Source organism: Triticum urartu, chromosome 7, assembly GCF_003073215.2.
Source record: "Triticum urartu cultivar G1812 chromosome 7, Tu2.1, whole genome shotgun sequence".
NCBI classification, from domain to species: domain Eukaryota; kingdom Viridiplantae; phylum Streptophyta; class Magnoliopsida; order Poales; family Poaceae; genus Triticum; species Triticum urartu.
In genome coordinates, this window is record NC_053028.1 from 675,984,077 (window position 1) to 675,996,876 (window position 12,800).

At 49.0% G+C, this 12,800-nt stretch overlaps 2 protein-coding genes across 2 annotated transcripts; both read left to right on the forward strand.

Annotated features, from left to right (window-relative positions):
* The first annotated feature begins 3,563 nt into the window (after nucleotides 1-3,563).
* LOC125519769 (beta-catenin-like protein 1) lies at nucleotides 3,564-8,197 on the forward strand. Its single transcript, XM_048684525.1, has 8 exons — nucleotides 3,564-4,688; nucleotides 5,731-5,815; nucleotides 6,935-7,031; nucleotides 7,116-7,179; nucleotides 7,259-7,315; nucleotides 7,428-7,465; nucleotides 7,586-7,667; nucleotides 7,853-8,197. The coding sequence occupies exons 1-8, from the start codon at nucleotides 3,672-3,674 to the stop codon at nucleotides 7,943-7,945; spliced, it is 1,533 nt and encodes a 510-aa protein (XP_048540482.1). The 5' UTR covers nucleotides 3,564-3,671; the 3' UTR covers nucleotides 7,946-8,197.
* Nucleotides 8,198-9,604: 1,407 nt separating this feature from the next.
* Nucleotides 9,605-11,932, forward strand: LOC125522304 (large ribosomal RNA subunit accumulation protein YCED homolog 1, chloroplastic-like). Its single transcript, XM_048687376.1, has 2 exons — nucleotides 9,605-10,213; nucleotides 11,192-11,932. Exons 1-2 carry the CDS (start codon nucleotides 9,666-9,668, stop codon nucleotides 11,610-11,612), a joined length of 969 nt encoding a protein of 322 aa, XP_048543333.1. The 5' UTR covers nucleotides 9,605-9,665; the 3' UTR covers nucleotides 11,613-11,932.
* Nucleotides 11,933-12,800: the final 868 nt, after the last annotated feature.

A 12,800-nucleotide genomic window follows, 5' to 3' on the forward strand; every position in this document is an offset into this window, starting at 1 on the left:
CAGCTCCTCCGACGGTGAGATCTGCATGTCACAGCACCTCGTATATTCCAATAAAGCTCCGCTGGCGCACATCACCACATGCGTTGCATTTCAGATTTTGCCATTCGCGAGATCTGTCGGTTGCAACACCACTCGCATTGCATCGCAATTCCATCACCCCGTGAGATCTGTAGGGACGCGATACCACACATGTTGCATGTCAGCATTACGCGGTGCCCCTATCGCCACAATAGCACGCCTCATCATCATGGCGTTGAAGCTTGCATTGCAGCATCACCACGGTCATCGACGTCGTTGCAGCATGCCTTGTCACCATGGCTATCGAAGCATCACCGCGGCCGCCCCCATCGGGTTGCAAAAATGGTAGCTACTGCGACCACCCCTTTGCAGCATATGTCGCGGTTGAGGCACTGACGAGCTATGTGGTTGCAGCACCTATCACCGGTTGCGGCGAGCTCTACAATTGCGACATGGTGACATTAGCCGCCAACAACACTAGATTGCAGTAATTGTGCCTGCCACGACCGCCGGTCATAAAACTGGCTACTGGTTGCAGCACTCCGACGAGATTCTGCGCTTGCAACACCGATGAGTGCTGTTGCGAGCGGCGGACCCGATGCCTTGTAACGCCGGTGCCAGGCTCCCTACTGCATCACGCCCCCATCATGTTGTCCTTGCAACATTTCCTTCAAAGAACCATGCAACGACGTCTCACCACGACTATCTCGTGCTGATTCGATTCGTCGGAGAAGTAGATGGAGCAAGGAGAGAGAAAGATCTAGCATCGGTAGAGGGAGGAACAAGACAGATCCCGGATATATGGTGTGGAGGAGTGCTCAACGCGTGGTATATATGAGAACAAATGTGGTGAGTGCTTCCCCGGTTGGGATGAGGATCAGGACGGAGCTGTGGTACGCGGGGGCCACCGGGACATGTGGCAAGCATGGGACGCGGCTTACGTCTGTGATGTGATCAGTCGGCTGATTTCAAGAGTTTCTCCATATGTACAAGAGAACCCATGTGGCATCGCCTCGCGATCACGATCTCAACTGACCTAGTTTCCAACTTACGGGTAACGAAAAGAATCAAGTTTTCTGCTAGGAAATCAAAAAATAAAACATAATGGCAAAAGAAAATCATACTCCTGCAAGACCATGCACCGAATTTCGACGGACCATCCACGCACATGTCACATGCCCGCTCCCTTCACCCCAGCCCCGGCTTGTGCCCAAGTCAGGACATGCTAGAAAAAGTGTGTGTGGTCTTCTTTTTCTCTTCTTATACACATTACTTAGTGGAGTGGGAAAAAATAAAATCAACTAGGCCTAGCTCTTGATGGAATTATTTTATTATAGAAGAAACAACCTGAGCACCAAGGGGTGAGCCGAGACTCGAACCCTGGCGGGCTAGGTGCGCACTCGCAGCTGTAGCCAACAGGGTGAAGCCCCATCCTCAGTGGAGTGAAGTGACTCCACTATTTAAATTGGTTTCACACCTCCACTTTTCTTTTGCGGGTACATCTCCTTCACTTTCAGGATGAGACTAAAGATTGCACCTTAATTCACTTGCTATTTATTCATAGGCCTTCGAGATTTACTTTAGGAATTTTCAGAAAATGACATTCGTCAAACACATTAATTCTAACAAAAAAATATACGTACAAATCTCTATCTAATAATAAAGGGGCTATTGCTTTTGTCCGTATGTCATGTAATTTACCCCAAAAGTTGCTACAAATTACCCACTATGCCACCCATAAGTCAGAAAAAAACAAGTCATTTTCCATCACAGATTGCTGCGCCGGATTTTGGTTTATCACTCAGCGAACCACTGATCATAACAAATATGTTGTGGCCTGGTGGCTACAGCGCCACCCACTTTCCCTGGAGACTCAGATTCGAATCCACCATTATCGGCGTGATTCCTTGGCCTCGCCATGACTGTGGCGAATCCTTGGCTGCGCGGCAGCAACAACTTGTGGAGTCGATCCGACGGTTGTCGCCTCCGTCTCGACCTCATCTTTCACCCGTGCAACAGGTGATGAGCACTAGCGGCGGCGGCGAAAGAGGGAGTCGGGCTGCAGCTGAGTTGGGAGGCCTAGCCGAGGTGAGATGTGAGGAGCAGCATCGATGATACTCCTCCCATTCCATTGCCAACAGCGGCATCAGTGCATCTAGCATGAGGCAGATCTTGTCGCGTCAACGAGCGCATCCGCCAGGCGTCATCAGGCGATACCAATTGCTGATAGTTGCGTGGTGCTGGGATGAACGACTCGTCGGTGGACAAGGCGGTTGCCTTGCTGGTGAGCACAAGGTGTTTGTGCTAATGATTGAGCAAGTTGTCTAATTATATTGATGCTTACTTCAGTTTTCCACTACTGGATGCCGTTTGATTTTGCTTCATGTACAGTTTGGTAGAAAATGATTCACACATTACATCCAAAAAAGTATATATTTTTTCAGATCGCAAACGTCACCCTTATAGTTATTCGTACATTTTTCTTTTATAGTCACACTTCTAAATATATGTTTAAACAATGATGCATCAGGAGTTTGGTCAGTATTCAATAACAAATTATTTATTTAATTGATAAATGAGGAGATGTGCAAGAAACAAGGGGTGCAGATGGTTAAATGCAAATTGAGCAGGTTGATGGGAGAGGTGTACGAAGAAAAAGGCAAAATAGATTGCTATTTTTGTCCTTGACAGGAAATTTGGGTTCTTTTTTAATGCTTGCCCTTTTTCTTTTGGAATAGAAATTATAAGATAGTTAAAATGGTACTTCTCTTATGAAAGACAACAAATATACATGATAAGCTTGCATAGATAACAACTTCAAACTATAATATTTTTCTTCTCCAAAGTTATTATAATATCTCAGTAGATGATAAGGCTTGATCAATGAAGAATATTCAAATAAGGTCTTCTTTAGATCACAATAATTATATGCCGTTGTAATACATGCCTGTCTGTCGTGGCGTCGCAACTCAACTATGAGGAGAATAGGATAATTTACATAGCCCTGCAGGTAACATCACATCAACTACCACAACTCCTAGCCAACTCTCATATTGTGTGATTAAAATGCTTTATCAATCAAACTATTGGTCACTCATAGACTACAATTAATTGGTATAATTTGGATGTGCAACACTAGAGATCAATTGATTGAATTGATGTAATTCTTCTTATCCAAATTGGCTCATAGTAATGCTTAAGCCAGATACAATTATCAGATATTTTCATCCTGTCAAGAAGATGATCTTTTATCCTGTCAAGCAGATGGTTATTTACTGGACGGTTAGAAGCGGGCGAAGTAGCGATCCGGACTCCAAAAACCTCCTCTACATTTGTCTTCGGTTTGCAGAAGAAAACGCGTTCAAACAACTCCACAGACCGCATGACTGCGTTGGATGGCTTTCGCGGTCCGAACAGCTCGGTTCAGATGGTTACGGAAGGTTTACGGGTCCATCTTGAAGATGCTCAAAGAGCATCAAAATCAAATTTGACGATTAAAAAGAAAACAATCAGCACGAATCTACAAGCAGATCCAAACGCCCCAAGAGGCCAAAACGCAGCCCACTGTCACTGAAGCACTGCCGATTTTTCGAACCCATCTTCCTCCTCGAGCCACCCGAGCCGGATCGGCCTAGGGTTAGGGTTCCGCCGCCATGGACGCCGCCGCCGCCGCCGCCGCGCAGAAGCGGAAGCGGGCTGAGCAGGAGGAGGAGCAGGCGGCTACTGACGGGCTCGACGTGCTCGACCTGCGGGCGGCGAAGCGGCTGCTGCTGGGCTTCGAGCGCCGCCTCCGCGACAACCTCGAGGCCCGCATGAAGCACCCGGACGACCCGGCCCGGTTCGCCGACTCCGAGCTCGCCCTCCACGCCGAGACGGACCGGCTCCGCCTCCTCGCCGGCGCGCCGGAGCTCTTCCCCGACCTGGTCCCGCTCGGCCTCGCCTCCTCCCTCTCCTCGCTCCTCACCCACGAAAACGCCGACCTGGCCGCCGCGGCCGCTTCCCTCCTCGCCGACCTCACCGACTCCGACGACCCCTCGGACCTCGCCGGGGTGCAGGCCCTCGCCGACGCGCTCGTCGACGCCAACGCGCTCGACCTGCTCGTGCACAACCTCTCGCGGCTCTCCGAGGCGGACCCCGACGAGGCCGAGGCGGTGCACCATTCCCTGGCCGTCCTCGAGAACCTCATCGACCTCCGCCCGCACCTCGCCGACCTCGTCTGTGACCGCACCAAGGTGCTCCGGTGGCTGCTGGCCCGTGTCAAGGCCCGCGACTTCGAGGCCAACAAGCAGTACGCCTCCGAGATCCTCGCCATCCTGCTGCAGAACAGCCCCGCCAACCAGAAGCGGCTTGGCCAGATGAACGGCGTCGACGGCCTGCTGCAGGCCGTCGCCATGTACAAGTCCAGGGACCCCAGGACCACCGACGAGGGGGAGATGCTCGAGAACCTCTTCGACTGCCTCTGCTGCGTGCTCATGCCGCTCGGGAACAAGGAGCGGTTCGTCAAGGCCGAGGGCGTCGAGCTCATGATCATTATCATGAAGCAGAAGAAGTCCGCCTACAGCTCCGCCATCAGGACGCTGGATTTCGCCATGACCAGGTTCCCCCCTGCCTGCGAGCGCTTTGTCGACGTGCTCGGGCTCAAGACTGCTTTTGCGGCGTTCATGGGTAAGGCAAGTGATAGACAGCTGCTCCATTCCTTCTTATTTTGGTTCATATATTATGTGATTTCAGATGTTTTGAGTAGTAGGTACACCTTAATTCAGTAATTCACCACCATCCCCTGGAATCTCATATGTTCATCGACTGCCGCTAGGTTCATATTATAGTTTTTGTAGCCAATATAAAGCTGAAAATGGATGAATATTCGTGTATTGATTAACTGGTGCTAGAATTTTCAAACAAGCTTGTATCATAATGTATACATTGTTGATAAGGCTGGTTGTTATGTGGCCTCATGCTGTTCCGTTTGTTTCTATATACATCTGCCGCAGTAACATACATAACGGATTCTTTGGAAAATACAAGTAACTGAGTTAGAGAAAAGAGCAGATAAGAAAATTGACTGATAAGCTGCGAGTCAAGGAGCTTCTTTGTTTGAAACTGGCCTATATTACAGAACAGCTCCTTTTCAGTGATAAACAACTGCTCCTTGCCTTGTTCCTTTTATCTATCTTCAATGATTACAGATATTCGAGTAGTACAACTTAATTCAGTAATTCATCACCATTCCCTGGAATTGCATATGATCATGGACTGCTGCTAGGTCCATTATAAATTTTATAGCCAATGTAAATAAAGCTGAAAATAGATGAAATGTTTATGTATTGATATCTGGCGCTAGAATTTTCAATCAAGCTTGTATCATAATTGTGTAAGCTGTTGAGTTAGTAAACCTAAAGACTGTTAATAGTTATTTTGCTCAATTTTGTGACAATGGCTGGTTGTTATGTTGCTTCATGTTTTGTCCCTTTTGTTGTATATATCTGGTGCAGTAACATGCATAATGTTCTATCAAAAAATAGAACTGTAATGGAATTAGAGAAAAAAGGTAGATCTGAAAATTCACTGATAAGCGAGTTGGCGAGTCAGGAGTTTCATTGTCTCAAGCTGGCCTTAATTACAAAACACGCTCCATTCGCAATTTTAACTTGAGACTGTTTTCTGATATATTTGTAAGCATGTTATAATTGCTTCTGAAATATGGGCTTTCAGATTCCTGTGAACAAGAAAAACAAAAATGAGAGCTATCAGGAGGAGCTAGAAGAACGCATCATTTCACTAGTTGCTTCATTGTTTGGTAAGCAGGCAAGTCTGTTCCAATGTCCGTTATACACTGCTGTTCTGGATTGTATGTATATGAACCTGCAGCAGAGGATCGACAAATATACTTACATTTCTACAAATCAGCTTATGAACCACCAGTTATCTACAGGGTTTTCTGTTAACTACTCCCTCCGTCCCAAAATAAGTGTCTCAAGCTTAGTACAACTTTGTACTAACTCTAGTACAAAGTTGAGACACTTATTTTGGGACGGAGGGAGTATTTCCCTACTAGAAGTTCGAGTATGCCGTGAACATGATGGCTTATCTTCTCCAGTCACTTTTATCTGATTAGAAAAATTGCTTTAATTACATTACTGATTTAACTCTAGCATGTGCAAATTTCAAATCTACATCTCTGACAGTACTTCTGAATATTATGGTTGCACTTGAAGATTCAATGTTTTGCCATGCTGTTTACTGTCATTTCAGTTTTCACAACACCATGCCAAAGCCTGTAGTTCATGGTTTCCCAGGCCACCGAATCGAAATATATTACAGAGAAAACGTAGTTTACATAATATTTACAAGGTGTCAAAGTTCCACAGGAAACAGGGCATAACCTAAACAGATTGAAAACTGAAGAGACAGAAAAACCAGGCCTCAGGCCACAACCAGAAACAGCAAACTAAAAGTGAATTTGGCATAGGAAAATTAACAATATGAACAAATGCTTTGTTTCTTATTTAATGAACTAATCAAACTTGTTGAAGTATCAGTCAGTTGTTGAGGAACCCTAGTAGCCTGCCACCATTCCACCTTTGTCCCCATATAATCCATATCATTATCAGTGTGTGATTTGGCTAGATAAAGTACATCGAAAACTTGGTTAGATGTGCCCTAAGTTCCAGTGGTGCTGAATAAACTGGCACTGAAAGTTACTTGTTTGAGCACACCTACTTCCTCACACCCACAAATAAGCATAGATCCTGATAAATTTGCACCAGAGGAATCCTTGTTTGCCATGTAAATAGGTTTGTTGGTGCTGCAGTAACAAGGACAAATAGTTCAGCATTTTAATTCATGCAATCATCATCTTTTTATTTTTGTACGAGGACTTTACAGCTCATGTTTGATTGTTACCCTCTTCTGTTAGGTGGTATCACGAAAGGTTCACGAAGGATCAGGTTACTAGGCAAATTTGTTGAGAATGAATGCGAAAAGATAGACCGTCTGATGGAGCTATACATACGGTAAATCTAGTTTCAAGAGAGCCAAGGGAACTGCTGTCATTTCCTTGTTATTAATTGCTAGTATGATCTCTTTGCGCCATGCAGGTATTCAGACAGAGTGAAAGCTGAGACCGAAAGGTTCGAAAGCCTCGATTTAGATGATTTAGAGGTGCCCTTTCTGTCTTGTGACCTCCATGTCAAATCCAAACAGATTATTTATTGCTAAATTGCATGCTCTTATCTCTTAGATGGACGATGATGAGCGGTACAACCGGAAACTTGAAGCTGGGCTTTACACGCTTCAGGTATTACCGCAGTGGCATGGCAGTGCTGCATCTGATGATATTTTCCAGCCTATATTCTGTTGATTCTTGTTCACTCCACCAAGCTTCTGAAACAGTTGTTTGTATGTTTCAGCTAGTGGCGCTTATTCTTGGGCATATCTGGCACTCCGGGTAAGTAAGGCTTCATTCAGTCTTTCTTCCCCCCTTTACTGCTCTGTTGTACAGAGAGCCATGAATGAGATTAAAATGAACTGCGGTGTTCATCTTTTGCTCCCTGTCATTAATTTTCAGGAACTCACAGATGAGGACAAGAATAGAGTTGCTCCTGAGACAGAACAAGCTGACAAAGGATGATGTCAGGGAGATACTTCAGGCATGTCATTCCTTTCTCGAATAAATCATATGTTGTCGAGTAGTTTATGATGGGAACTAGCGCGAATGGTCATTCGCCGGTTTTCTGCCTTGAACAATAGGGAGGCTGTCTGCATTCTTCAAGTAGGCAATGTTTTTGACAGTTTATTAATCAGCTTGTTGATGCCTGATTCGGATGTGATGCAGGAGTACCACGACAACATCGGGGACCTGGATGGGCCGGAAGAGAAGGAGAAGGCGCAAGGGCGGACCAAGGAAATCATAGCCGCGTTGTCGTGATGCATCGTCTTCCCGTAGCATTCCACAAGATGAATCCATGACCGGATTGAAATGTGCATCTCATTTGCGCTTTGTTTGTAAACTAGCCAGCAGTTATCCGCAAAAGTCGTCTTCTTCTGAGAATACATACGTGTAGGCTGTGTTGTTCAACTTGTGGAGGAGCAACAAACTGGCATTGCACCTGACCTGTGCTGTGTAGCTTCAGACAATTACTTACTTGCATCAGTTTTGACAGAATGGTCTTGTGATTTTTGTGTCATTGTCACCACTAGATTTAGTGCCGCTTCCAAGTTTATCTCATCTTTGGCAGTTCTAGAGAACAAGATACAATGCCCATGTATTTACGGTTTTTTTTCGTAACAAATTCTCTTAAAAAAGATTATTTGCCTCGTTACTGTCATTTAAAAAAAATGCTGTCAAAAACAGTTTCTATGTCTCGATTAAGTGAGGGAAGAAACTCTTAAAAATATCTTCTTTTAGTGAACTATAGTATTATAGTAGTATCACCTTGGAAAGAAAGGCAAAGCTTTGCTTGGCTCACTGCAGGAAGAGGATGGTGTATTATCCTCTCGGCGCCAGCGCTGCTGTGCGTTGCCACTTCTCGCCCCTCCTTCCTTGCAGCGCTCCGCCGGCGACGGCGGCCACCCCACCCCGTCGCTGTGCCCTACACCCCTGCTCCAGCTCCATCCTCTTAGGAGCACGAAGGGTTGGTCAAACGAGAGGCTCCGGCGTGGTGGGGGTAGTAGCCATGCGCCTGCAGCGTGGTCGACATGCACGGCGAGTCGGGGACGAAGGGGCGAAGAGCCGGTGCTGCCCGCGGCCACTGCAATAGCGACGAGCCCATGCTGGCTAGGGTTTAACCCTAGCATCGGCAGGGTTTGCCTCGTGGACGAGCTGGCGGTCTTCACGATGGCCTCCTCTTGCTCCGCAGCAGCGACGAGGGTGAACACGGCCGCGACATTGATCTTGGCTTCCTGCGTGTGCCGGCGGCCCTTGGCCGATTGGACGGCGCACTGAGGGGGGGGGGGGTGGCACGGGGCTTGCCTCCTTGTCGGAGATGGGGCTGGCGGAGGTGAGGGAGGCGAGGTCGGCGACGTCGTCGTCCATGGCGCACGCGGGGGCGGGAGGTTTTTTTGAAAGTGGGGGGAGGGGGGAGGGGGGAATGGTGGCGCTGTGTCACTGACAGGTGGGCCAGGGGGAGGAGAAGGGCAAGTGTCATGCGCGTCCGTCCCGTATCCGCGCCGACACAAACGCGGTCCAAATTTGGGCCTGAAATGGGTCGTGGGGCGGATGAAAAAAGGGCGAGCATCCGTTTAGATCGCCGCATTGGGTAACTTTTGTGTCCGTCGCGATCAAACAAATGCGCGCATACAAAATGAGTCGGCCAGGTGGAGTTGATCTTACGGAAACTTCCTACGCATTATTTTCACGGAAGACGACTACACCAGTCCCTGCCCCTGATTTCCATCGGTGGCCCCCCTCTACGTTAACTCGCAAATATAACGGGCTCGGGCCCGGCCCGGTTTCAGGCTCAATATCTAGGCCCATGTCCGGGTCCGGCCCGTGAGGAGCGTTGGGCCGGGTCGCCGGGCCTGGCTGCCCATGGCCAGGTATACTCCAACCGTAAAGCTACACTTCAGTCTGTAATAAAAAATCCGTCGAAAATGTCCGTAAGTTTAGCCTTAGAGTCGTTAGAGAAAGGGAGAAAGAAGACGAGAAGATGGTGTATTATCCGCTCGCCGCCGCCGTGCGCTGCCACTGCCCGCCCCTCCTCCTCCCCCGCCGCGCCCCGCCGGCGACGGCGGCCACCCCACTCCGTAGCCGCCCCCTCCAGCTCCGTCCCCTCACATCCTCGCCCGGACTGCGGACCCGTGGCCGCCGCCACGCCGTCGACCCCGAGGACGACGGCGGGGAAGACGACGGCTTCCTCACCCTCGACCTGGAGGACTTCGAGGGGTTCGCCGACGCCGACGAGGAGGCGGAGGGGCCGTCGCCGTGGGAGGGGGCCGTGGTGTACCGGCGCGACGCGGCGGCGCAGCACGTCGAGTATGCCACCACCCTGGAGCGTCTCGGCCTGGCCGACCTCTCGTCCCCGCACTCCCGCGCGCGCGCCGCCGCCATGGGCATAATGCCCCCCTCCAAGCCGCGGCCCGGCGCCGGGGAGGCCGCGACGACGCCCGTGCTCGTCTCCGTCGACGTCGCCCGGCGCCGCGGCAGGCTCCGGCTCGACGGCATCCTGCGCACCGTCATCACCCTCGGCTGCTACCGGTGAGCACCCCCGATCCAGCACCCACCTCCTCCTGCCGCCGCTTCTCGTCTCATCTTATCTGCTGTTGCTGCATGTCTGTCTGCAATGCATCATGGACAGAAATTTCAGAGCCAAGTGAAAGAAAGTATCGATGCTGCCATTCTGAATCCTACTCTACATCATAGCACTAGCTGCGTGCTAACTTCTTAGCAATGACTAATCATCCGCCGCCCAAATCGCTAGCACCGCCCCGTTGTTACTGCCGCGCACCGGCGCGCGCGAGTGCTTAATCTGCCCGGCCGCCGCACTTCTGAAACCATGTCACTTACCCATCTACAAACATCCTACAGAGTTTCAAACTGCCACATTTTACAGCTAGCTAGCTCGGCAAAGTTTAATCTGGCATGCCAGGACTCAGGGAGGGCAGTTTGTGCAATCTCACTATATGGGTAAACTCGCATCATATCGGTCTTCCTTCATTCCTCCTTGAACCTCAGCATCATGGATATAATCCAAGCATGAAAAGTTGCTCTGTTTCTAGTAGAGTATTGTTTCCTTTTTATTATCTCAAAGGCATCATATGTACTGATCTTTCAGTTGGAGCTGACATGGCGGCATGTACTGATGCTTTTGCCAGAGATGATAATTGAAAGAAAGGTTCTAGTAATTGTGAAACATGGAGATACTTTGGTTCTAGTAATTGCAAGAAAGATTTGTTGAATAAGTATCTCATACCACAACTGATGTAGCTACATCATACTTTGGTTCTATTAGCAAGGCTGTTTTTTGGTCATTAGATCCATTGTTGGCTGTTAAGGGGGGATACTATATTCTGGCGTTGTTGACTCTTTGAAAGAACCGCAACGTAGTTTTTCTCGTGATAAAAGTAGCGTTCCATTTATGGCCTGAATTTCGACTTGGCTGATTTAAGGATACAACTTAGCAGTGTTGTTGTTGGTTCTGAAACCTGTTATTAATTATTATGCTTCCTTATGCAGGTGTGCTGAGCCAGCTGCCGAAGGCGTATTCGCGAATTTCTCTCTCCTGCTGACAGAAGACCCGGTGGAGGAACCCGACGTGGTCGACCTCGGCACCATATACGAAGAAGACAGAACCAAATTCCCTTCAATAACTGGCAGCGAGGACGAGAACGATGAAGATATAGACTGGGATGACCGCCTGCATTTCCCGGCCGGGGAGAAGGAGATCGACATCTCGAAGAACCTTCGGGACATCATCCACCTGGAGATAACGCTGGATGTCTTCTGCAGCAGCACCTGCAAGGGCCTGTGCCTCGTCTGCGGCGCAAACCTCAACACGAGTAGCTGCAGCTGCAGCATGGAGGAGCCGCAGGCCAAGGACGCCAGGCGTCCGGGAACCCTCAAAGACCTGCTGAAGCCTATGCAGAGAAGATTATGATGAGGCAGACAGTGCAGATGTAGGTATCTTGTAACCTGTGTGATAGTCTTTAGGATTGCCATGAGCAAGATATGCAGCCCGGTGAAAATGCAAATACTTGATGGTGGCGATAGAGGGGAACTAGACCTGCGACATTTGAGTCGCATCTCATGCTTCGCTGCACCGACGGTGCAAATCTCTTTGGCAGTTCCTCAGAAGTTCATGATTATCATTTGTATTGCCTCATCTTACTGTCTGAAAGTAGAAGCCCGCAATGCAATGCTAGGATATAATGTTGTACCGCAAAACCTGAAATGATATGTACATTTATCACTGGTTAACTCCCTGGGAAAGTTAGATTAAATTGCTCTAACACAAGGCAGAATTCTTCATGCTAGCAAGTGTTATGTTTTTGCTGGAACACTTGCATCTTTCAGGTTTTACTTCTTGTACCAACAGGTAACAGCCCAAAGTAGGCCAACACAGGTTTACTTACAACCGAGCAAAGATAAGTAAAAATAAATAGCATGGCTATACAGAGAAACACTTCAGAAAAGTAGAACCGAAGAAACTAAGCAGACAAGAGCAGCTTTGAAACAAGGCTAAACACAGAGAGAAAAACCTCTCCATTCCCATGATTGCTTGGGTGGAGCACCGCAAGAAACAAAGAACATCCATTCATGGCTTTTCCTCTATGAGTTTCGCGGCGGCGCGTCGCTCATTCACCAAGCTCGAAACAAGGGTCCCGGCAACAGTGACCTCCACCTTGCAGAAACCAAGATCATAGGTGGCATTGCTCATGCCGGCCCTCTTCGGCGTGCTCGCGCAACGACAGCAGCACCACCATCATCATCGTCTTCTTTTCCACCAGTATGAGAGGAGGCCACCACGGAGACCATCAGCTCCTCCTCCCCCTTGAGGTCCACCGACACGACGCGCCTTGAGAGGTCGATCGCACCGGTCGAAGGGCTGATCGGCATCTTCCCGTCTCGGGAGTCGAGCAGCAGCAACTCTCCTTCCCTCACGGTGGTGACCCTGGCGACGACGTGGCCCCGAAGACCCTCCGGCCACACCCCGTTGATTACCCAGACACCAACGATGATCGCCTCGACCGAGGGGGTCAGCGGCGCGTAGGCGATCTCGATCGTGCACCGGTTGCAGAGGATGCCCGAGCGGATCCCGAAGGCCAGTAGCTCGTCCTCTTTAGAG

What these genes read in the sequence shown, in the direction of transcription:
- LOC125522304 (XM_048687376.1), top strand. Translation starts at nt 9,666, where the DNA reads ATGGTGTATTATCCGCTCGCCGCCGCCGTGCGCTGCCACTGCCCGCCC. An exon ending in ATCACCCTCGGCTGCTACCG is followed by an intron (nt 10,214 to 11,191) that starts GTGAGCACCCCC and finishes TTCCTTATGCAG; the next exon opens with GTGTGCTGAGCCAGCTGCCG.
- LOC125519769 (XM_048684525.1), top strand. Translation starts at nt 3,672, where the DNA reads ATGGACGCCGCCGCCGCCGCCGCCGCGCAGAAGCGGAAGCGGGCTGAG. An exon ending in TCGATTTAGATGATTTAGAG is followed by an intron (nt 7,180 to 7,258) that starts GTGCCCTTTCTG and finishes CTTATCTCTTAG; the next exon opens with ATGGACGATGATGAGCGGTA. An exon ending in CTGGGCTTTACACGCTTCAG is followed by an intron (nt 7,316 to 7,427) that starts GTATTACCGCAG and finishes TGTATGTTTCAG; the next exon opens with CTAGTGGCGCTTATTCTTGG.